Source organism: Gekko japonicus, unplaced genomic scaffold (assembly GCF_001447785.1).
Source record: "Gekko japonicus isolate JY-2015 unplaced genomic scaffold, Gekko_japonicus_V1.1 scaffold10, whole genome shotgun sequence".
NCBI lineage: Eukaryota > Metazoa > Chordata > Lepidosauria > Squamata > Gekkonidae > Gekko > Gekko japonicus.
The window spans coordinates 1,973,684-1,998,904 of NW_015167526.1; the positions used below are offsets into that span (position 1 = coordinate 1,973,684).

At 53.3% G+C, this 25,221-nt stretch overlaps 1 protein-coding gene across 1 annotated transcript in view; it reads right to left on the bottom strand.

Annotated features, from left to right (window-relative positions):
- RPH3A (rabphilin 3A) overlaps positions 1 to 25,221 on the bottom strand; it is a 134,762-nt gene that overhangs the window by 50,932 nt on the left and 58,609 nt on the right. The window contains exons 5-8 of the mRNA XM_015413214.1: positions 24,478 to 24,621; positions 7,566 to 7,695; positions 4,311 to 4,397; positions 322 to 478 (exon numbers count right to left, since the gene is read on the bottom strand). Of these exons, the coding sequence (XP_015268700.1) occupies positions 322 to 478; positions 4,311 to 4,397; positions 7,566 to 7,695; positions 24,478 to 24,621 (518 nt within the window). The remainder of the gene's footprint in view (positions 1 to 321; positions 479 to 4,310; positions 4,398 to 7,565; positions 7,696 to 24,477; positions 24,622 to 25,221) is intronic.

The window sequence follows — 25,221 nt, forward strand, 5'->3', positions numbered from 1 at the left end:
AAGAAGCGTTCTTGTGTTTGGCCGGGACTTGGGTGGGGAGCCACACGGCTCACGGGGCTTTGGTTCCCAGGCCAGCCCGATCTCACCAGATCTCAGAAGCTAAGCAGGCCTGGTCCTGGTTGGTACTTGGACGGGCGACCCCCAAGGAAGCCCAGGGCTGTTCTGCAGAGGCAGGCAATGGCAACCCCCCTCCCTTCCCCTCCCGCCTCGGGAACCCTACAGGGTTGCCGTAAGACAGCTGTGGCCTGAGAGGGTCCCGTCCTCCCCCTGCTCTAACCTCCGCAGGTCAGTCACCCGACCCAGTGCCCCCTTTTTGCCTACCGGGGGTCTGCCGGCGTGAGTACGGCTTCGGGTCCTGAGCGGGCGGGGCCGACTCGCCGGGCGCGGCTTGCGGCTTGCCCTTGCTGATGGGCATGGGGTCCGGGAGCATCTGCTTCGGCAGGCCTTTGAAGAACCAAGCCCCGGAGCGCTTCCACACCTGGGGACAGAGACGGCGGATAGAGGCACTCCTGGCTCACAGGCCTCCAACCCGCCTCCACGCTTCGCAGGGATCAGAGGGAAGAACAGCTCCCCCCCCCTCCCGCGGGACTGCCTTCTGAAGAGGGGCAGAGGGTCGGCAGCCCCAGCGATGTTGCCTGCCCCACATACCCCAGGGGCAGCAGGAGGGGGACCCCAGGTTGCTCGGGGCCAGGCCAGCCACCAAGAGTGCCTTGACTGAGGGCCCCCGAACCCGTGGCGCTGCCGTGGCCCCCTTTTAGAAACACCTCCCCACACGTGGAAAAAGAGCACATGAAGAAGAAGAAGAGAAGATTGGATTTATTCCCCGCCCTTCACTGCCCGAAGGAGTCTCAGTGCAGCTTACAAACTCCCTTTCCTTCCCCTCCCCACAACAGACACCCTGGGAGGGAGGTGGGGCTGAGAGAGCGCTGACAGAAACCACTGCTTTTCAAGAACAGCTCTGAGAGAACTACAGCTTGCCCAAGGTCATCCAGCAGCTGTAAGTGGAAGAGTGGGGAATCAAACCCGGTTCTCCCAGATTAGAGTCCGCTCACTTAGCCACTGCACCAAACTGTTACAACACCAAACAAAGAAGAAGGGGAGGAGGGGGAGGAGATTGGATTTATACCCCGCACTTCAGTACCCGAAGGAGTCTCAGAGCTGCTTACAATCTCCTTTCCCTTCTCCTCCCCACAACAGACACCCTGTGAGGGACGTGGGGCTGAGAGAGCGCTCCTGAGAACTGCCCTTGAGAGAACAGCTGAGAGAAGGAGAAGAAGAAAAGATTGGTTTTATACCCCACCCTTCACTACCCAAAGGAGTCTCAGAGTGGCTTACAAACCCCTTTCCCTTCCCCCTCCCAACAACAGACACCCTGGGAGGTAGGCGGGGCTGAGAGAGCTCCTTCGAGAACTGCTCATGAGAGAACAGCTCTGAGAGAACTTGTGACTGACTCAAGGTCACACCAGCAGCTGCATGTGGAGCAGAGAAGAAGAAGAGGAGATTGGGTTTATACCCCGCCCTTCACTACCTGAAGGAGTCTCAGAGCAGCTTACAATCTCCTTTCCCTCCCCCCCCCCCACAACGGACAACCTGGGAGGCAGGTGGGGCTGAGAGAGCTCTCTTGAGAACTGCTCTTGAGAGAACAGCTCTGAGTGAACTTGTGACTGACCCGAGGTCACACCAACAGCTGCATGTGGAGGAGTGGGGCATCAAACCCAGTTCTCCCAGATTAGAGTCCACGCTCCTAACCACTATGCCAAACTGGGACCCGGCTAGGCTGGAATGCTTCCCCATCATTTATATTATTTTATTTACTTCTCTTATACCTCGCCTTTCTCCCCTATAGGGACCCAAAACAGCTGATCTCACTCTCACCTCCTCCGTTTTATCCCCACAACAGCCCTGTGAGGTAGATGGGGCCGAGGGTGTGTGCCTGGCCCAAGGTCACCCAGCGAGCTTCCACGGCAAAGCAGGGATTCGAACCCGAGTCTCCCGGATCCTAGTTTGACCCTCTAACCACTACAACACACCGGCTCTCAGGTGTCTCGCAGGCGGTCTGCTTCTGGCTCCCCGTTAGTTTCTAGATAGCGTGAGTTGATTTCTTAGGGGGGCATCTGGTGAGGGGGAGCCAATAATCCAGATTTCGGGACAGGGGGTTGGCCTTTAACTCTCTCGACGAAACCTCCACCGACCCCCCGGGGCCCCAGTGGAGAAACACAAAGCCAGCCAACTGTCATACCCGCAAGGCACCTCCGGAGCCCCAGCTTGTCTTCAGGGCCCCCGCGGGGTAAGAACAAGCCCACCAGACCTCCCTTCTCAGCTGCGGCTCAAAGGAAGGCAGCGAACTTCCGAGCGAGAGTCTCCCCGACACAACTCTCTCGACGAAACCTCCACCGACCCCCCGGGGCCCCAGTGGAGAAACACAAAGCCAGCCAACTGTCATACCCGCAAGGCACCTCCGGAGCCCCAGCTTGTCTTCAGGGCCCCCGCGGGGTAAGAACAAGCCCACCAGACCTCCCTTCTCAGCTGCGGCTCAAAGGAAGGCAGCGATCCCTCGGCGGGGTCACTGACACGCCGCTGCGTTTATCAGCGCCAGGGCTGCAGGGGAGGCCGGCCTTCCCGCAGCTATCGAACCAAGACAGGAGCCCCGCCCCGCCAGTCCGTACACGCTCGGCTGCAGGACTGACCCTTGTCAAACTTCCCAGGGGATGGGGGGTAGCTCTGCTTTGCAGCGAGGGAGCTACAGGTCCGGTCCCCGGGGGCACCGCCGGTTAAAGCATCTCAGGTCCCGGGAGAAACCTTGGAGAGCCACTGATGTGAGGGAAATGGACTGAGGCTCGGGCAGCTTCCTCTTTGGGGCGTGCGGAAAGCTTTGCAGGAGAGCCCTGCCTTTCCACCTTTGGCTCAGTGGCAGAGCATCTGCCTGGCATGCCGAAGATCCCGGGTTCAACCCCAGCATCTCCAGTCATAAGGACCAGGTCGCAGGTGATGCGAAAGACCACAGCTTGAAACCCTGGAGAGCCGCTGCCAGGCTGAGGAAACGATACTGACTTCGATGGACCGAGGGTCTGATTCAGTATAAGGCAACTTCATTTATTATAGGATGGGCCGTGGCTCAGTGGTAGAGCATCTGCCTGGCATGCAGAAGGCCCCAGGTTCAGTCCCTGGCATCCCCAGTTCAAAGGACCAGGCAGGAGGAGATGATGTGAAAGACCTCAGCCTGAGACCCTGGAGAGCTGTAAGGAGGGGCTGTGGCTCAGTGGTAGAGTCTCTGCTTGGCATGCAGAAGGTCCTGGGTTCAGTCCCCGGCATCTCCAGTTAGAACAGGACCAGGCAGGAGGTGATGTGAAAGACCTCAGCCTGAGACCCTGGAGAGCTGTAAAGAGGGGCCGTGGCTCAGTGGCAGAGCCTCTGCTTGGCATGCAGAAGGTCCCAGGTTCAGTCCCCGGCATCCCCAGTTCAAAGGACCAGGCAGGAGGTGATGTGAAAGACCTCCACCTGAGACCCTGGAGAGCTGTAAAGAGGGGGCTCAGTGGCAGAGCCTCTGCTTGGCATGCAGAAGGTCCCAGGTTCAATCCCCGGCATCCCCAGTTAAAAGGACCAGGCAGAAGGTGATGGGACTTTGATACATTTAACTTGTGAAATATTAAAATAGATGTTGTATTGCATTTTTGTAGAACTTTATGTAGCCCAAGCTCGGCTTAGTTTGTACAGTATATTGTGTTATCCTATGAATACATTTTTGTATTGCTGCAACCAGTGTTCCCTCTAAGCTGAGTTAGTGTGAGCTAGCTCACAGTTTTTTAGCCTCCGGCTCACACATTTTTGTCTTGGCTCAGGAAGGAGGGCTCCAGAGCAAACTAATTGATGCCGTAGCCAAATCGCTCGCTCACAACTTTAATGCCAGTAGCTCACAAAGTAGAATTTCTGCTCACAAGACTCTACAGCTTAGAGGGAGCATTGGCTGCAACCTGCATTGTCTATCTGGTCAGACAGGTCAACAACGAAAATGGACTGGGTCAGTGTGGAAAGGAGGGGGGCACCAAGATGGGTCAGTGCTTAGGGCACCAGGGAGCCTTCATCCGCCCCTGGGGCAGAGACTTCCGTTACGGTGCTGAACTAGTTCGGTTTTGCAGAAACTGCCAGGTCTGTGGCTTCGGAAAACTATTCTATCCTCCCCTGCTGCCCTCTCCCCCTACCCTGTGCCCTGAGCCTAGGTGAGTGAAAGACTCCCAGCCCAAGCCCTTTCACAAGGACTCGTGCAGAGAGACACACGGAAGCCTCCCCCCCCCAAGCCGTCCCCAACTGACCTCTCTCTGTTCGATGCAAATCTTGCACAGCCAGATGGAATGGGGGCGATTGTTGGTCGCCTGGATGCCGCATTTGGTGCAGACGTTCTGTGTGTCCAAAAAGAAAGACGCCGACACGGTGAGAAACCCCAGCTCCCGAAACAGAAGCAGACTCCGGCGGTGCTCCGTAGAGACCAGGCCAGTGTTTATCCCACCACCCCCAACGCTAAAAAAGCTGTGTCCCAAGAACCTCTGAGCAGGCCGCTAACGACACACACCGGAATGCCCGCGGCCAAAGGAAAAGGTGCTGAGCCCTCTCGCTGCCAGCTGATGGGGGATGGGGCTTTTCACACGCCACCTGTGCCGCGCCACCCAGGCGCCCCCAGCCACCCTCTCCCGGGAACCGGTTTCAAGCTTAATTAAGAATGTTATCCTTGTGCTGAACACTTGGCCAGGTGGCGCTCGCTTTCAGGATGGCAATGGAGCAGGGCTGTCTGGTGTGTGAAGGACAGCCTCCCTTTGTGGAGGCAGGGGTCATTCCCTGCGGGAGCACACAGGAGCGGAGCGCCGGCAGTAAGGAACCCAGGGGGCGAGCACATGCAACAAGCCCCTCCCCCTGATCCCAGCAGACCTCAGTCGGGCCACGAGGAGCAAGAAGCAGCTAGGTACATTGCAGAGCCCCACACCGGCCCGCCTTCAGGTACCAGCTCTCCCTCCTCTGTGAGGGCAGATCTGCGCGTTTCCCCCCCACCCCCATAGCTAGCAATTCAAAACAGTCCAGTGGCACCTTTAAGACCAAGTTTTATTCAGGCACAAGCTCTCCCTCCTCTGTGAGGGCAGATCTCCGCGTTCCCCCCCCCCCATAGCTAGCAATCCAAAACAGTCCAGTGGCACCTTTAAGACCAAGTTTTATTCAGGTACAAGCTCTCCCTCCTCTGCAAGGACAGATCTGCACGTCCCCCCCCCCAATAGCGAGCAATCCAAAACAGTCCAGTGGAGCCTCAGCGGTGGGTGTTGCCTTCTGACACACTTCCGGTGAGGTCAGGGGGTGTGGCCTATGCAAATGAGTTATGCTAATGAGTTGTGCTAATGAGCTCCTGCACCTTTTTTCCTACGAAATGACCCCTGTGTGGAGGGATGTGGGCAGAGGCCCGGGTAAGAAAGGGGCATGCTCTCCCCAAAGCATTAAAACTGGAACAGGGAGATCTGACTGCTAACACAAGTTGAATGTACCGATTTGGGGCAGGAGGGCAGTGCGGATGGCCCCACGCCCGAGTGGTTGGGGGACTCGCCTTGGGAAGGCCGGGGATTCAGTTTAAAGGCAAGGGGCTTCACGCACAGGCACACACCCCAACATTCTCAGGCCTGCAGTTGCAGCTCCCGATACCACTTGCCGTCGCCTGGGATTCCTTATTTTCACCTTTTCCTCACAATAGATGCCTCCCCATAAGAAGCATGAATTAGTTCTTATAAAGAAGAAGAAGAGATTGGATTTATGCCCCGCCCTTCACTTGGAGTCTCAGAGCGGCTTACAAACTCCTTTCCCTTCCCCTCCCCACAACAGACACCCTGTGAGGTGGGTGGGGCTGAGAGAGCTCTGACACAAACGGCTCTTTTTCAAGAACAGCTGTGCCAGAGCTTGTGACTGACCCAAGGTCACATCAGCAGGTGCAAGTGGAGGAGTGGGGGGAATCAAACCCGGTTCTCCCAGATTAGAGCCCGCACACTTAACCACTACACCAAACTGGTTCTCTATCACTATTATATTATAGGGAAATTATGATGGAGAAGAAGAGATTGGATTCATACCCCGCCCTTCGCTACCCAGAGGAGTCTCAGAGCGGCTTACAAACTCCTCTCCCTTCCCCTCCCCACAACAGACACCCTGGGAGGTAGGTGGGGCTGAGAGAGCTCTCTCGAGGACTGCCCTTGAGAAAACAGCCCCAAGAGAACTTGTGGCTGACCCAAGGTCACACCAGCTGGCTGCATGTGGAAGGAGTGGGGAATCAAAGCCGATTCTCCCAGATTAGAGTCCGCGCTCCTAGCCACCACGCCGAACTGGCTCTCATGATGTCCACGGCATGTGCAAAACCCTGTACCCGAACTGCACAGCCTGCAAGCGTGAACCAAACAAATCTACAAATCCGACAGTGGGATGCGGAGAACCTAAATTGGTGCCGCAAATGTCAAGGGATCTGGGGAAAAAGAAATGAGATGGGAACTCTTTAGTCATGCCTAGTATTTATTATTATTTAAACGAGACGTCACGGGCGAGGTCCCTGCCTTGAAGTTCACAACAGCTAGGGTTGGCAACCTCCAGGCGGGATCTGGAGATCTCCTGCGGTTGCACCTGATCTCCAGACGACAGAGACCTGTTTCCCTGGATAAAACGGCTGCTTTGGAGGGCGGAGTCTATGGTCTTGGACCCTGCTGGGCCCCCTCCCCTCCCCAAACCCCACCCTCCCCAGGGTCCACCCACAAATCTCCAGGAACTTCCCAAGCTGGAGCTTGCAACCCTAACCAAACTCCTTTCCCTTCCCCTCCTCACAACAGACACCCTGTGAGGTAGGTAGGTCTGAGAGAACTCTTGACAGAAACGGCTCTCTTTCCAAGAATAGCTCTGACAGAACTGTGGCTTGCCCAAGGTCATCCAGCAGCTGCAAGTGGAGGAGTGGGGAATCAAACCCGGTTCTCCCAGATTAGAGTCCGCGCACTTAACCACTACACCGAAAGAAAGTGTTGTCTGCACGGTGGTGGTGGGGGAAACCCAATTCTTCAGATTCAGAAGGAGCGTTTAAAAATAAAAGAAATACCCTCGGGAAGCAAAAGGCTTCAGAGCTCCAAAGAAGAAGAAGAGAAGAAAAGATTGGATTTACACCCCACCCTTCACTAACCAAAGGAGTCTCAGAGCGGCTTACAAACTCTTTTTCCTTCCCCTCCCCACAACAGACACCCTGTGAGGTAGGTGGGACTGAGAGAGCTCTGACAGAACTGTCCTTGAGAGAACAACTCTGACAGAACTCTGGCTTGCCCAAGGTCATCCAGCAGCTGCAAGTGGAGGAGTGGGGAATCAAACCCGGTTCTCCGAGATTAGAGTCCGCGCACTTAACCACTACGCCAAACTGGCTCTGAACTCTTTCCTGCTGGGGATCGGTCAGGACAGAGTCGGAGGTCCGCTCACTGAGTCTGATGGGCCTGGTTGTTGCAACTCTACTTTTCTGGCCAAGGCAGGGGAGGGATGTGGATGGAGGCGGTGGGTGGGAGGGGGCTTCCGACCTTTTTGCAGTCTTCACACACCACGCACGCAGACCCCAGGCGGCCAAACTGCTCCCCGCACAGGATGCAGCGGTTCACTCCGTCGCCCGCCACGTTCCGGCGCATGTCATCCAGGCGGTTCATGAGACGCCTAAAGAGAGACGAGAAATGGCACCCCAAGGTTAGTGAGTGCTTGTTAGTTAATTAGGCTGCGTATCAGGAGGACTTTCCTGAGAGTCCGTTCAAACACAGTGTCCTTGCTGACGTGGTACAGTCCTCTCCTGGGACGTGGAAGAGGTGGCTCATGCGTAAGCACCTCAGCATCAGCATTGTGGGAACAGTCGGTGTCACAAGAGGGGGATGGGAAGCCGAGGTGCCAGTATGCATATCCACAACCCTGAAATTAAATGGTGTGAGCAGGAACACGGCACTGCACATCTCACCAGGCGGCTGGGCCCCACGGCCAACTGGCTCCTGCGCGCCAAGAATTGCCATCTGAATCCACGTAAAGAGAGGAAGAAATATGTCACGGCTATTCTAGGGCACACTGGCAGGGACCGTTTGCATAAATTAGCTCAGCAGTCCATACAGCGACACTATACGGCAGGCCAATATTGTTATTCCCACACTGCAGATTGGGGAGGGGGCTGAGTTAGGGTTAGGGGCTGTGAGCAGAGACAGAGAGAGTGACAGAGAGAGAGACAAAGAGCGCACAATTCATGGCAAAGTTCAAAGGCTCACTCTGGAATCCAATAAAGATTCAATGACAGGGAGAAAAGCAATTTTATAGCTCATTAGAGCAACACCAGGACACTGACACTGGCCAATCAACCCCTGCCATCCTTATGTTTTCTTAAGAAAAGGGCTGTGTAGTTTTGGCACATGTAGCTCGTTGTGCATACGTGTATGAGTGTGGGCACTTAAAAATAATTGTATTCAGTCTGAAACAATGGCCAAACAGACTGACCATCCAGTCTCGTAAACAAGAACATGCAATGGAGCTGGGTTCTTCAGAGCACGTGCAAGTGCCTGTCCCTTGCCTGAGTATTCACGTCAACCTCCACACTAAGAAGAAGAAGAAAAGTTGGATTTATACCCCACCTTTCACTCAGAGTTTCAGAGTGGCTTACAGAGTGGCCTTTCCTTTCCCCTCCCCACAACAGACACCCTGTGAGTCAGGTGGGGCTGAAAGAGCTCTGACAGAAACTGCTCTTTTTCAAGAACAGCTCTGAGAGTACTTGTGACTGACGCAGAGAATCCAACACCAAGAAGAAGAAGAAGAAGAAGAAGAAGAAGAAGAAGAAGAAGAAGAAGAAGAAGAAGAAGAAGAAGAAGAAGAAGAAGAAGAAGAAGAAGAAGAAGAAGAGGAGGAGGAGGAGGAGGAGGAGGAGGAGGAAGAGGAGGAAGAGGAGACTGGATTTATACCCCACCCTTCACTTGGAGTCTCAGAGCAGCTTACAAACTCCTTTCCCTTCCCCTCCCCACAACAGACACCCTGTGAGGGAGGTGGGGCTGAGAGAACTCTGACACAAACTGCTCTTTTTCAAGGACAGCTGTGCCAGAGCTTGTGACTGACCCAAGGTCACACCAGCAGCTGCAAGTGGAGGAGTGGGGAATCAAACCCGGTCCTCCCAGATTAGAGTCCGCGCTCCTAACCACTGCACCAAAATGCATTATTTATTCTGCTCCAAGGGAAGGGAGGGGGAGAGCGATTTCTCAGAGCTTTGAGCCCGCGGGAAATTTCAGGCCCTCCTGCCGTGCCTGACCCAAATCCGACAAAGGTGTTAGAACTGCGCAGGCAAGGGATGAAGGGGGAGCTCTGTTCTCACTGGAGTTTCCCCAAAGATCCATGTTCGTGTAACCCTCGGCCCCCACCCCGAACCCTTTTCCTGTATGAAGACTCAGTCTTCACAAGTATAGTAAAGGTAACGGTTCCCTTGCTCGAAAGCCAGTCGAATCCGACTCTAGGGATGCAGTGCTCATCTCCGTTTCAAAGCCGATGAGCCAGCGCTGTCCGAAGACGTTTCCGTGGTCATGTGGCCGGCACGACTAAACACCAAGGCGCATGGAACGCTGTGACCTTCCCACCGAAGGGGTACCTATTTATCTACTTGCAATGTCTTGCTTTCGAACTGCTAGGTTGGCAGGAGCTGGAACTAGAGAGGGGAGCTCACTCTGTCATGCAGCACTCGGGTCTCGAACTGCCGAACTACATACCTTCCACAGCCTGCAGTTCAGCGTCTTAACCACTTGAGCCACCGCAGCTCCCTTCACATACTTCACAAGTATAAGGGCTAGCAAATGAGGGATCCCTGGACCAGACAAATGGAACATCTCTGAGCATGCGCAGAAAGCAGAGATACACGCACTCACATCAGTCTTTACAAGCTGTGTGCAAGCAAAGCTGTGTCCCCCTTCCTGGCAGTCTTCAAGCAGCGGCTGGACAAACACTTGTCAGGAATGCTCTAGGCCAGTTCTGCACTGAGCAGGGGGTTGGACTAGATGATCTCTATGGAGCCTTCCAACTCTGTGATTCTAGGATTCTATGAAAGCATGAGGTTCTTTTGGAGCTTATCGCAGGTCATCCCACAAAGAAATCAGCAGTGGCGGATGAAACGCCCTGCCAAGGAACTAGCCCGCCATGGATGATCTTGCAACAAACCCGGGAAGGCATCTAGGTTGCCTTCTTGCCCGGAATTCATGGGATTCTTCGGCATGGCGTGCAGTGATTGCCACTCGCTTTGGCCGCTCTCGAAGGGGACTGGACCAAGAGGTCCCCAACATTTTTGAGCCTGTGCTCACCTTTGGAATTCTAACACGAGAGGGTGGACATCAGGGGTCATTTCCTGCGGGAGCGCACAGGAGTGGAGCTCCGGCAGTAAAGAGCCCAGGGGGTGGACACATGCAACAAGCCCTGCCCCCTGCTCCCAGCAGCCCTCAGTCAGAGCAAGAAGCAGCCAGGTAAGTTGCAGAGCCCCCCCCCCCGGCCCCCCAGTCCAAAACAGTCCACTGGCACCTTTAAGACCACATTTTATTCAGGTACAAGCTCTCCCTCCTCTGCAAGGACAGATCTGCACGTCCCGTCCCCCCCCCCAATAGCTAGCAATCCAAAAGAGTCCAGTGGAGCCTGAGCAGTGGGTGTTGCCTTCTGACACACTTCCGGTGAGGTCAGGGGGTGTGGCATATGCTAATGAATTATGCTAATGAGTTATGCTAATGAGATCCTGCACCTCTTTTTCTACGAAATGACCCCTGGTGGACACAACCTCAAAATGGCTGCGGCACACACACATGACCAGAGGAAGTCCCAGGGGAGGGGGAAAAGGGGTAATTTGGGAAATAGAGAAGAAAACTGACACAAGAGAAGAGAAGAGAAGAGAAGAGAAGAGAAGAGAAGAGAAGAGAAGAGAAGAGAAGAGAAGAGAAGAGAAGAGAAGAGAAGAGAAGAGAAGAGAAGAGATTGGATTTATACCCCGCCCTTCACTTGGAGTCTCAGAGCAGCTTACAAACTCTTCTCCCTTCCCCTCCCCACAACAGACACCCTGTGAGGTAGGTGGCTCTTGAGAGGACAGCTCTGAGAGAACTATGGCTTGCCCAAGGTCATCCAGCAGCTGCGAGTGGAGGAGTGGGGAATCAAACTCAGCTCTCCCAGAACCACTACACCACACTGGCTCTCTGCCACTGAAGCCACCATCTGCACAGCTACTTGGTTCTCCACTGGCCAACAGGGTTGCCAGGTCTGGGGTGGAAAATACCTGGAGACTTTGGGGGTGGCTCCGGGAGAGGGCGGGGTCTGGTGAGGGGAGGGGCCTCAGCATGATACAGTGCCCTATAGTCCACCCTTCGACGCAGCCATTTTCTCCAGGGGAGCTGCTCTCTATCAGCCGGAGATCAGTTGTAAAAGCGGGAGATCTCCAGGCCCCACCTGGAGGCTGGCAACCCTGGTGGCCAATCAGACGTGGCCACGCCCACTCTCTAAGAAACGTTTGGCGGGCACCAGGTAAGGTATCACAAGCACCACACTGGGGACCCCTGGACCAGACAAATCCATGATTAAATGCAGGGGTCATTTCCTACGGGAGCGCACAGGAGCGGCGCTCCAGCAGTAAAGAGCCCAGGGGGGCGGGCACATGCAACAAGCCCCGCCCCCTGCTCCCAGCAGTCCTCAGTCGGAGCAAGAAGCAGTCAGGAAAGTTGCAGAACCCCCACCCCCATCCCAAAACAGTCCAGTGGCACCTTTAAGACCAAGTTTTATTCAGGTACAAGCTCTCCCTCCTCTGCGAAGACAGATCTGCATGTTCCCTCCCCCCCCCACAATAGCTAGCAATCCAAAACAGTCCAGTGGAGCCTGAGCGGTGGGTGTTGCCTTCGGACACACTTCCGGTGATGTCAGGGTGTGTGGCATATGCAAATAAGTTATGCTAATAAATTATGCTAACGAGCTCCCACACCTCTTTTTCTACGAAATGACCCCTGATTAAATGGAACTTCTAAATAAGAGGCAGTGAAGGTGACAGCATTCCGTGCCCCTCAGCATTTAGTCATGCCGGCCACATGGCCACGGAGAAGTCTTCGGACAGCGCTGGCTCTTCGGCTTGGAAACGGAGATGAGCGCCGCCCCCTAGAGTTGGATTCGACTGGCTTTCGAGCAAGGGAAACCTTGACCCTTTACCTATATCTTCGAATGCCTCTGCTGGGGAAGCCTCCAGCTGTGGGCCTTTCAGGGACAGACATCGGGTCTGGCTTCTATGGATAATAGGAGGATACCGGACCATGAGAACCCCCACTGGCATAGCCCGCCAAGATCTTGCAGTCTTAGGGCCACGAGGAAGCCGACAGGCCTGGCCAGCGCTCTGTGCGAATGAAGGGGGATCACCCAACAAAACGCCCCGGAACACTATGCAGCAGCAGGCTTCTTGGCACCCTCTCAGAACCGGAGGAGAGAGGGAGTCTGGGGCATGGCTTCGGACTTCTTTGCCCCACCCTGTTGGCTAGCTGTAGCAGAATCCACAATGCAAGGCAAGCATCAGGTCCCAGGGCTGAACTCTGCCTTACACACAAGAGGGGACCCACGCCAGTACGGGATCAACGTAGCATCTCTGGGCGGGCAGCAGGCAATGCAGGGCTTTGGTGAGTGGGTGGGGCCAGGGGCGGAGCTTCCAGCACCGCGAGGAGGAGGAGAAGAAGAAGAAGAGGAGGAGGAGGAGGAGGAGGAGGAGGAGATTGGATTTATACCCAGCCCTTCACTACCCAGAGAAGTCTCAGAGCGGCTTACAAACTCCTTTTCCCTTCCCCTCCCCACAACAGACAGGTAGGTAGGTGGTAGGTGAGGCTGAGAGAGCTCTGACAGAAACGGCTCTGTTTCAAGAACAGCTCTTATCAGAACTACGGCTTGCCCAAGGTCATCCAGCAGGTGCAAGTGGAGGAGTGGGGGATCAAACCCGGTTCTCCCAGATTAGAGTCCGCGCACTTAACCACTACACCAAACTGGAGAGAAGCCATTTGCAGACGAGCCTCCCAGTTAGTTCTCTCACTGGTCCGCACCAGTGCTTCCTAAATCGATGAGCCAGGCCTAGTCCGTGCACAAATACAGCTGTGAGCATTTAACACCCATTCGTGGACGTGGCAGAAGCAAACGAGCCAGAACAAGCCCCACCACCACCATCCACCAAAGACTCCAACGCCAGGAAGCCAATGGTCCCCCCCCCCTCCGCCCCCAGCTTGTTGGTTTCCCGCTCCTCCTAGGAACAAAAAGTCACTGCTCCTTAAGTGCAGGCTGCTGCTACTTCTCCAAACCTTTCGCTTGCGAGAGTTTTTTCCGTGGTTAAATATTTATCACAGCTGCCCCAAGACGAAGGAAAGACCTGGCAGAACATAATGTGCATTTCAGGCAGCGTCCGGCCAACAGCAATGGAGCAAGAGAACAAACCCACTGCAGAATCTGAAACAGACACCTGTAGCCAGAGTAGGGGCCAGCGGTGCCATCTATAAGCACTGATAGTCCCCACTTCAAGACCATGGTCATTCAGAGCCAGTGTAGTGGGTTAAGGGTGTCATATCTGGGTGACCTTGGGCCAGTCACACACTCTCAGCCTAACCTACCTCACAGAGTTGTTGTGAAGATAAAATGAAGGAGAGGAGAACGATGTAAGCTGCTTTGGGCCCCCACTGGAGAAAATGGCAAAGTATAAATGAATTAAATAAATAAATACTTTTTAAAAAAACACACTTTAAGTCGGCAAGCCCAGCAAGGTGCTGGAAGGGTTGCTTTATAGATGGTATTTGTCAAGTCAGGAATTTGGGGTTCCACAGAGAGAAAATAATCCTTCTTCTTATGCATTATGCATGTCAGACACTCAGTTCCTATGTATTAAAATGCACATAAATTGGGTTCAGCAATTCAGCAGCACACCTGCAGAACTTCAGGTAAGTTGGGAGATGCTTATTGCCCATTCAGGTCTTTGAACCTATGGTTCCCAGGTTGGGAACTTCCTGAAGATTTGGAGTTAGCCCCTGGGGAGGTATTTGGAGCCCTGGCCAGGAGTTCTGAAGTTCGCAGAAATCCCAAGAAAATGATAGGCAAGATCCAATATTGATTACAAAGAGATTTTAATAAGTCATCAAACTTACAGAAAGAGCAGGCTAACTTCAATCCGCTGGGCCTTGAGCACACACGGAGCAAAGCTGGCCAGAACTCGAGATGAGATACACAGCTAAAACTAAACACCTTATACCCTAATTGCCGGCTACAAGTCAAGAATATCATCCTCCAAGCTACATCCCTACAAGACAAGTCGTATCTTGCACCTGGTACTCATGGGGAGAGGAAAACAAGTCAGGTTTCTAGATACAAACTCAGGAGAGTTTGAATGAAAACATTCTCTTGGGAGTGGCCTGCCAGCCATCCTCCCAAACAACCGGAGGTCAGGAACTAATAGAACTCCGAAACAGAGTTACACAGAGGGTGTAACAGGAGGGCAGGGTTTGAGAAAGGGAGAGAGTGAGGTATATTTATTTATTTATTTATTTATTTATTTGACTTATACCCCACACTCCCTGCAAAGCAGACTCAGGGCAGCTTACAAACTGTATAAAAACACTAAAACAAGAAGACTGATAAAATCAAAATACAATCCTAAATATAATAAATTATAACGTGCTAGTGCAACTAATATAATGATGGCCGATGTTTGCAGCAATCACAATATACAGACAGCCGGGCCGGGGTGCATCCGGCTGTTGGTGGTATAATACTATTGATACTGATGTCACTAATGATGTTGGTGTTGGGGCCAGGGGCCTCAGTCTAAGTGGAGCGGCTCCCTAATCAAAGGCCTGGTGGAAGAGCTCCGTCTTGCAGGCCATGCAGAACTGTAAAAGGTCTCGCAGGGCCCTGATGTCCTCCGGGAGCTCATTCCACCAGGACAGAGCCGCCACAGAGAAGGCCCTGGCCCTTGTCGCAGACAGCCTGGCTTCCTTGGGGCCCGGAAGGGCCAGACGGTTTTGGGACCCCGATCGTAGTGCTCTCTGGGGAACATGTGGGGAAAGGCGGTCTCTTAGGTAAGTAGGCCCCTGACCATATAGGGCAGTGGTGGCGAACCTATGGCACGGGTGCCAGAGGTGGCACTCAGAGCCCTCTCCGTGGGCACGCGTGCCATCGCCCCAGCCAGGCCCAGACCATCATTAAAGTGTCGAATTCTCGGCCAAATAATTTTAAGTAAATGAAAGCATTTGGGATTGCTTTCCTTACTTTGTTTGGATCATCTTAAGTTAACGTTTGAGTTGTTTTTTTCTAAAGTAAAACCTCAGTATTCAGGTTAAATTTCCGTGTTGGCACTTTGCGATAAATAAGTGGGTCTTGGGTCGCAGTTTGGGCACTCGGTCTCTAAAAGGTTCGCCATCACTGATATAGGGCTTTAAAGGTAAGAACTGAATCCAGTATGCTATAGGCAGCCAATGCAGTGCTTTTAGCGCAGGCTGGGTGTGCTCCCGCATAGGTAGGCCCAACAACGGCCTGGACGCTGCATTCTGTACTAACTGCCGCTTCCGGATTTGCCATACCATACACCCCCCAAAGCTGCCATTTTCTTCAGGCTCCAGAGATCAGTTCTAATTCTGGGAGAAGGCGACTGTAATGTGGAGGGATTTCCCCAGCGACTCAGCAGTGCCAGGAGAGTAAAAAAGAACCTCTTCCTTTTCATCAGCATTTGGGGCAGGAGAGTAAAATTAGATTCTTCCCTCTTAAATGCAAGATTCAATTTTATGGTCGCGGCGGGAGAGCAGACAAGCTCCGCTCGCAGCTGAGGCCAGCTGAGGGCCCTTGTTTGCTTTCAATTGAATTTCGCCATGTTGCTCTTTCGATTTGGGAAGGACGGGGCCATCCAGCTGGTTTTCGGCTTTTTCCCCCCTCTCTCTCTGCAAGGTCGAGTCACTCCTTCACTCTGCTCGGAAAGCAATTTGGACTGAAGACAGCAAATGCTTCAGCAGCCATTTGTTTTTAATGCTTCGTCTCTTGGCTTGGTAGCCAATAAAACTAGGAATTATCTCCTCTTACCCAGGATAATATTAGCCAGGATAAAAAATGGCAGGGATGCTCAGAAGCGCCCAATGCAGTCTCAGGAGTGGGAAGGAGGCGGAAACGGGCCTGCCCGAGGCAGGAATGGAAACTGCTCTTTCCTCCTCTCACCATACTTAATGAAACAATTAAATTATTGCAGCTTCATGTGCCTGGTAGGAAGCAAGAAAATGAAAAAGGGGGGGGGTGACAAAAACGAAATAAATGCAGCATGACTTAAAAACATTAAATATATATTGGCCCTTCTGAGAAGAATGTGCAAATCCTTTCTCATGGGACAAAGTTTGGGCTCACCACCAGCAGGCACAGGAGCGGAGCGCCAGCAGTAAGGAGCCCAGGGGGACGGGCACATGCAACAAGCCACGAGGAGCAAGTTGGGCCACGAGGAGCAAGAAGCAGCCAGGTAAGTTGCGGAGGGCCCCCACCACCAGCCTGCCTTCAGGTACAAGCTCTCCCTCCTCTGTGAGAGCAGATCTGTGCATTCCCCCCCCCATAGCTAGCAATCCAAAACAGTCCAGTGGCACCTTTAAGACCAAGTTCTATTGAGGTACAAGCTCTCCCTCCTCTGCGAGGGCAGATCTGCACATTCTCCCCCCCCCCCCAATAGCTAGCAATCCAAAACAGTCCAGTGGAGCCTGAGCGGTGGGTGCTGCCTTCTGACACACTTCTGGTGATGGCAGGGGCGTGGTATATGCAAATGAGTTATGCTAATGAGTTATGCTAATGAGTGTCTGCACCTCTTTTTCTACAAAATGACCCCTGACCACCAGTAAATGCTGATTGATTCTACAACAGGAATATTTGATTCAGCTTCTTCCTGGCTGCCGGCTGCCCTGGAACATCGGGGCCCATTGAGAACTGTCCCAAGCAGCTAAAGGGCCACTCTACTCTTGAAGTTATGTATTGAGCCTAAGGGCTCTTTTTGTAGCAGGAACTCCTTTGCATATTAGGCGACACGCCCCCTAATGTAGCCAATCCTCCAAGAGCTTACAGAGCTCTTTTTACAGGGGCTACTGTAAGCTCTTGGGGGATTGGCTAACTTAGGGGTGTGTTGCCTAATATGCAAAGGAGTTCCTGCTACAAAAAGTGCCCGGTGATTTAAATTTTAAATCATCCCTCAAGGAGTACCTGGAACTGGTTGAGCTTGTTACCCAAGAACAGTAGCTTACCAAGATCCTGGAGTAGACCAATAGAGAAGTAATGTAATGTAAATAGCCTATCCTTAGGAGTGTGTGTGTGGGGGGGGGGGGTGTTTGCATGCTTTATAAGCAGGACTCAGGCTGTGGCGTTTGTCTTGCAGCATTCCTGAAATAACTCAATAAAGTAGAGCTGTTTTGCGGCAATGTGTCCAGAACCCAGTATTTAACCCTTGACCACCAGCACGTTCTGAAGACAGAGTTGCTTGCCTCCAGGTGGGGCCTGGAGATCTCTCAAAACTACAGTGGATTCCCAGACAACAGAGATCAGTTCCCCTGCAGAAAATGGCGGCTTTCAGGGGTGGACTCCGTGGCATTATACCCCACCGAGGTCCCTCCCCAAGCTCCACCCCCAAATTGCCAAGGATTTCTCCAACCACAGTTGGCAACCCGAAGGCATTAAGCAGAAGCTCCTGGGCATCAGGTGACCCCAAAGTACCAATCCTAGGCCACCGCCTGGCATAAGGGATCTCAAGTGTGCCTGACCACTTGCTAGGCTCGCAAACCTGCCGGGAAAGAAGACGCCCCGGGGTTTTTGTTGGGGTTTCTGAGCCTACTGCTAGAAAAGCAACACCATTTCCTCCCACCCCTTTCTCTTTCCAGCCTTATGCCTCGTGCACTGGATCGTGCACTGGATCGTGCCTCCAGCCACAAAGCTGCCAGCAAGCAGCTGGGGCTCTGCCGGGGCTCTTCCTCCCCCTGTTCTACCTGGCAGCCCTGGACCTGAGCACTTCAGAGCCAGTTTGGTGCAGCGGTTAGGAGCGCGGAGTCTAATCTGGGAGAACCGGGTTTGATTCCCCACTCCTCCACTTGCAGCTGCTGGATGACCTTGGGCAAGCCATAGTTCTGATAAGAGCTGTCCTTGAAAAAGAGCAGTTTCTGTCAAGAGCCCTCTCAGCCCCACCCACCTCCCAGGGTGTCAGTTGTGGGGAGGGGAAGGGAAAGGAGTTTGCAAACTACTCCTTTAGGTAGTGAAGGGCGGGGTATAAATCCAATCTCTTCTCTTCTTCTCTTCAGGTCAAAGGGCATGGTTCCAAACCAAGCCACAGCACCAGTCATTTTAGGAATTAAACACAGTCTATCTCTGGTTAAGACGCTGAACTGCAGGCTGTGGAAGGTCAGTAGTTCAGCAGTTCAGGACCCGGGTGCCGCATGACGGAGTGAGCTCCCGTCTCTAGTTCCAGCTCCTGCCAACCTAGCACTTCGAAAGCAAGAAATTGCAAGTAGATAAATAGATACCGCTTCGGTGGGAAGGTAACAGCGTTCCGTGCACCTTGGTGTTTAGTCATGCCGGCCACATGACCATGGAAACGTCTTCGGACAGCGCTAGCTTTTCGGCTTTGGAACGGAGATGAGCACCGCAACCCTAGAGTCGGATTCGACTGGCTTTCAAGCAAGGGAGACCTTTACCTTTACCTTTATCCCCCCGTAGTGTTCAGGACCTAGAACAGGGTGTGATGCCACAGAGCCCCCTGAAGCAGCCGTTTTCTCCAGGGGGCCTGATCACAGCAGTCCGGAGTTAAACATGATTCCTGGAGATCTCCAGGCCCTACCTGGAGGCTGGCAACCCTAAAAATCTAATGGCATCCTAAAGACTGATTAGTTCTCCGGGCTTCATTAGCAAGAGACATCAGGCTGAATGCGCATGGGAAATGACTGTGGATCAACTCCACAGGGACCCACTGAAATGGGCGACGACAGTGCCTTCTGCCTGCCACCTGGGAATGTGGGCACAGCCTTTCCGGGAAGGTGCCACAAGACTCTTCCTTGTTCTGTGGCAGGAGACGGACACGGCGACCTCCCTGGAGTTTTCTTCCCATGCAGGGAATTCTCTTGCATGCACAAAGAACTTGTTTTTGCCTGGCACACGGAAGCCACAAATGCTGCTCACTCAGGAGGGAAACAGGCAGCTGGGAATCAAACGTGCCTCTGAGACAAAACGCTGCAGGTTCCGCGTCAAACGGCAGGGGCGGGAAAGGCTGGGGCTAGACTGCAAGGCGGCTGACCCCGGCCTCCTCACGAGAAGCCACTTCTCACCTGCTTCTCCCTGGTAGGAAATGGTGCAGTGCAGCAGCCGATGGCTGGGAAATAAGTCAAGCGGAGACTCCGCTCTCTCCTCCCGCTGAACTGAGCTCGGGAGGGAGGGGGAGCCGGGAACGCGTCTCCTCCCGAGGGGCCTTTGGCAAAAGGCAACACACTCCGCACTCACACACCACTGCCCCAGCCCTTGGCAAGGAGGCGGGTGGGGGGTGCCGCCTCTCTCTTTGACAGGAAGCTCTAGGGCCAGAGCCTTTTAATTTGTTCTGCTGTCAAATCACAGCTGACTTAGAATCACACAATCATAGAATGTTGGAGTCGGAAGGGACCTTGCAGGTCATCTAGTCCAACCCCCTGCACTCTGCAGGAGCAGAGCCGAAAGATAGCCCTACAACATACCCGAAAGATGGTCGTCCAGCGAAGGAGCATCCACCACCTCCCAAGGCAGACTGTTCCACTGCTCAACCACTCTTACAGTTAGGAAGTTTCTCCTGATATTTTGCCGGTATCAACTCCCTTGAAATTCCCACCCATTAAACCTAGTCTTGCAATCCGGAGCAAGAGAGAACAGATCCGCTCCATCTTCTACATGACAGCCCTTCCGATATTTGAAGACTGCAATCATGTCCCCTCTAAGCCTTCTCTTTCCCAGGCGAAACAGACCCAACTCTTTCAGCCTTTCCTCATAAGACTTGGATTCCAACCCTCTCACCCTCCTAGTCGCCCTCTTCTGGACACGCTCGAGCTTGTCAACATCCTTCCTAAAATGTGGTGCCCAAAACTGGACACAGGACTCCAGGTGAGGCCTGACCACAGCAGAACAAAGCGGAACTACCACCTCCCGTGATCTGGACACAAGGCTTCTGTGAATGCATCCTAAGACTTATGGCGACCCTAAAGGGGTTTTCATGGCAAGAGACATTCAGAGGGGGTTGGCCGTGGCCTGCCTCCGTGTCGCGACCCTGGGCTTCCTTGGCGGTCTCCCATCCAAACACTAGCCAGGGCTGACCCTGCTTAGTTTCTGAGATCTGGTGACATCTGGCAAGCCTGGACTATCCAGGTCAGGGCACAGACGGAGCTACAGAGCAGCAGCCTCCAGCCCAGAGGGTCCCACATGTTCCAGATGCTTGTCCATTGAGGGGCTGACACTGCCTGCTGGAACTGATGGGAGAGAGACCTGGGGTATCACAGGTCACTGAAGAAGAGAAGGAGAAGAGATTGGATGTATACCCCATGGCCCTTCACTACCCAAAGATGTCTCAGAGTGGCTGTGAGGTAGGTGGGGCTGAGAGAGCTCTTTCCAGAACTGTCCTTGAGAGAACAGCTCTGAAAGAACTTGCAACTGACCCAAGGTCACACCAGCAGCTGCAAGTGGAGGAGTGGGGAATCAAACCCGGTTCTCCCAGATTAGAGTCCACGCATTTAACCACGACACCAAACTGGCATTGAGGCTGCGGTGACTCTCTCTCTCAGCCCGGAAGGTCTCGGGAGATCTCAACATCTACGAGAAAAACCAAGACTCCTAATTCTCTGAATGGCCCTCGGCACTTGTCGAGAGCTGTCCTACACTTTACTGCCACCACTGCTGGCAAATAAACGTTTTTCAGGTGGGATGACGGGTCTGTTCTGAAGGCATTTACTGGCCGGTTTCTCGGTTTCACTGCTCCTGGCTGCATCATTTTATGCATCAATTTCCCCCCCTGGCTGCTAACAGAGTTGCCGCTGCTGACATTTGCTTGAACAGACTCTCTACCCCATTGTGTCGATTTCACACCTTTCGAAAGCATCAAACCGTGTTTGGAGTGCTTTTTCAAGTCGACAAATCCAACCGGTAACATTAAAAATATCATAAATCTGGCTTTTCCCCGATGCATCGATGGCATTTAAACGTAGTAGTCACACATACTACCAAAAGCTCAGCCACGGACACTGAAGGACCCCCACGGAACTCACAACAGACCAGGCACAGAGTAGGAGGGAAGTCCCAGGAGCATCACACCGGAACCAAAAGAGCCTCAAAAAGAACTTGGAAAGGAGGCCCTTTGCTCTTAGCCTCGCCAGTTCATGTGTGGCCTCAGGGGTCATTTCCTGCAGGAGCGCACAGGAGCAGAACTCCGGCAGTAAGGAGCCCAGGGGGCAGGCACATGCAACAAGCCCCACCCCCTGCTCCCAACAGCCCTCAGTTGGGCAATGAGGAGCAAGAAGCAGCCAGGTAAGTTGCAGAGCCCCCCCCCCCGGGCCTGTCTTCAGGTACAAGCTCTCCCTCCCCTGTGAGAACAGATCTGCACGTCCCCCCCCCACTAGCTAGCAATCGAAAACAGTCCAGTGGAGCCTGAGCGGTGGGTGTTGCCTTCTGACCCACTTCCGGTGATGTCAGGGGGTGTGGCCTATGCAAATAAGTTATGCCAATGAGCTCCTGCACCTCTTTTTCTAAGAAATGACCCCTGGGCCTCACGAATTACAGCTCCCAGTCATCAGCCCACCAATCCCTTCCGCCGGCTCCCGCTACACAAGAGGAGACCACGACAGGTGCCTCAATTGTGTCTGCTCCATTGACACTGGACAGCTCTCGTTTTCTTTCTGACCCTGTTTTATCCATATTTGGAGGACGGTTTCTGAAATTCTGCTGCGCACGCGTAAAGATAAACTACCGCTGCATGGGTCCCCTTCCACTCCTCCAGCACCGTCCAGAGAAGAATGCCTGGATCTGTCCCACAAATAAATCCATAGTGTGCAATGAAGCATTCCATTTATGTTTTCTAAGGACATTAGTAGGGTCTAACATGCCTTGGTCCGCAGTTTCCAGGATAGGGCAGGTGGGGTGCTGCCGAATAAAAGAAGCTCTGGATACTGGGCCACCAGAACTGCAGCAGGTGTTCCCTCTGGGGCCCATCCCACACTCTTGAGACCCAACCCAAACACGTGGCAAAAATCACATGGCCTCCAAGGGCCTCCAGGGTAACCAGGGTCTCTGAATCGTCCTCCCCTAGCCCCCCCACAGACACACACACACTTGGAGGAAGGACTGCATAAAAATGCATAGATCCGGGGTGGCTGGACTGTGGCTTCGGAGTAGGGTTACCAAGTACCTACCTTTGAATCGGCGGGGGACACATGGTTCCCGGCTGGAACATCCCTCGGTGGAACACCTCTCCGCTGCACCATGCCGTCGCCCAGATGAGAAGCCAGCACGCTGGGCCTGTAGCTGGGCGACGCTCTGGCAATGGAGCTGGAAACTCGATGGTACCATCGAGTTTCCAGCTCCATTGCCAGAGCGTCGCCCAGCTACGTGCCCAGCGTGCTGGCGTCAGGTCTGGGTGACGGCATGGTGCGGCATGTTGGTTTTCTGCGTGGGAATGTACCTGACAAGACTAATGTGTCCCCCGCCGATTTGAGGTCAGTACTTCGGAAGCCTACTTGGGAGCCACATGTGGCTCTTTCACACATATTGCGCGGCTCCCGGCAGGCCGGCTGGGGAAGCGAAGGGGAGGCATGCCTCCCCTCCCCGATCGGTCTTCCCTTCCCCAGCCAGTGTCCCTGGGTAGGCTTGAAGTGGGGGGGGGGGCAGAGAAGGAAAGCCACTTTAACGTCAAGTTGCTGGCACTTTACTATTGCTAGCACTTTACTATTGCTACTGCTGCTATTGCTGCCGCTAGCACTTTATGATCGCTAGCGCCAGTTTGGTGTAGTGGTTAAGTGTGCGGACTCTAATCTGGGAGAACCGGGTTTGATTCCCCACTCCTCCACTTGCACCTGGCTGAATGACCTTGGGCAAGCCATTACTCTGGCACAGCTGTTCTTGAAAAAGGGCAGTTTCTGTCAAGAGTTCTCTCAGCCCCACCTACCTCACAGGGTGTCTGTTGTGGGGAGGGGAAGAGCAAATGAGATTGTAAGCCGATCTGAGACACCTTTGGGTAGTGAAGGGCGGGGTATAAATCCAATCTCTTCTCTTCTCTTCTTCTTCTCTTTACGATGTTTTTAACATTGCATGTATACTAATTTATGTGATTTTACATATTGTATCGTTTGAATTTTACTCTGCTGTAAGCCGCCCTGAGCCAGGAGGGCGGGGTAAAAACCTAATAAATAAATAAATGTAAATGCATTCTCAAAGCACCCACACACACACCTACAAATATCACTGGATCAATAAATATCATTATCAATATCTGTTCTTAAACCCATTTGTTTTTATTTTTGGCAGTCTCACTTAATGTTAATAACAAGCACATCTGCATATTTTTCAAAACCCTGTGTGTAATATTTGTTCATATCTTGCGGCTCTCAAACATCTGGTGTTTACTCTGTGTGGCTCTTATGTTAAGCAAGTTCGGCCACCCCCGGCATAGATCGTTAAAGGCGAGAACCCATCTTTTCAAGAAGTGAAACTGCCATCTAGTGAGTCGGCCCACTGGTCTATCGAAGTCTACACTGACCAGCAAAGACTCTCAAGGGTCTCCGGTGGAGGTGTTTCACATCACCTGCTACCTGATCCTTTTAGCCGGCAATGCCAGGGACCGTACCTGGGACCTTCTGCATTCCAAGCAGATGCTCTGCCACTGAGCCACAGCCCTTCCCCGTGTTCTTTCTTTCTTTCCAAGGTAACAGCAATGCTCAAGGGGGGATTTTTTATTCAGCCACACCAGGAAGGGCTACATCCCTTCTCTTCCCCCACCCCTGCCCCCTCCACACAGGGCCGGCTCGAGGTGTTTCTGTGCCCTAGGCGAGGCTGCCTTGTGGCGCAGATGCCAACCTCCCGGTGGGGCCTGGAGACCTGGAGACCTCTGGAGCCAGCCACCCTTTTGCTGCCGCCACCACAGCCTCTTCCCCCCCCCGCCGCCACCAAAGGGGGGGAGAGGGGAGGCACATCCAGGGCCCGGCGCTCTAGGCGAATGCCTAGTTCGCCTAGTGGGTGAGCCGGCCCTGCTTCCACATGAGCTATTAACTTCCTAATCACCCTGGAGGGATACCATGATGGACCTTCCCAGAGTCCATTCAACCCCTGAGACATAGCTGGGATTGGATGGGTTGCATGAAAAGCCCTTAAAAAAGGGATTCATGCACACTGCACCCCGGGTCCCGATTCTCTCCCACAGTCCCCAGGCCTTCAAGGGCCTCTTCTCACCCAATGCGTTCCTGCTCCATCTCCTCCATCTTCTCCGCTCGAGCAATGACCCGGTTGATGATCTCCTTCTCCTCGTCCGTCAGCTCGTCATTCTTCCGCGCACGCTCTGGCGGGTTCCCGTGGACCGACCAATTGCCAGAGGCCCTGCAAAGCACACAAAGATGAGTTGGGAGTATGGAAGGCGGACACTAAATTGAATCCTGTGGATAAGAACGGCTAAAGGTGGTGTCCTGCCCCACCATTGGCAGTACAGTCTTCAAAGGGAAGGAATGCACAGCCAAGTCCTCAAAGGGAATGCTCCTTCCGCTTGCGGTCCAAAACAGTCCAGTGGCACCTTTAAGACCAAGTTTTATTCAGATACAAGCTCTCCCTCCTCTGCGAGGGCAGATCTGCACATTCCCCCCCCCCCAACAGCTAGCAATCCAAAACAGTCCAGTGGAAACTGAGCGGTGGGTGTTGCCTTCTTCTGACACACTTCCGGTGATGTCAGGGGGTGTGGCATAAGCAAATGAGTTATGCTAATGAGTTGTGCTAATGAGCTCCTGAACCTCTTTTTCTACTAAATGACCCCTGGTCACACCTGAAGCTGATATTCAAAGGTATGCTGCCTCTGAACATGGACATTCCATCTTGTCAACCTGGCTAATCGCCATTGATGGAACCTCTTCCATGAACTTGTCTAATCCACTTTTAAAGGCAAATTTAAGAACATATATAAAACCAGGGCTATTTTTGGGCAGGAAT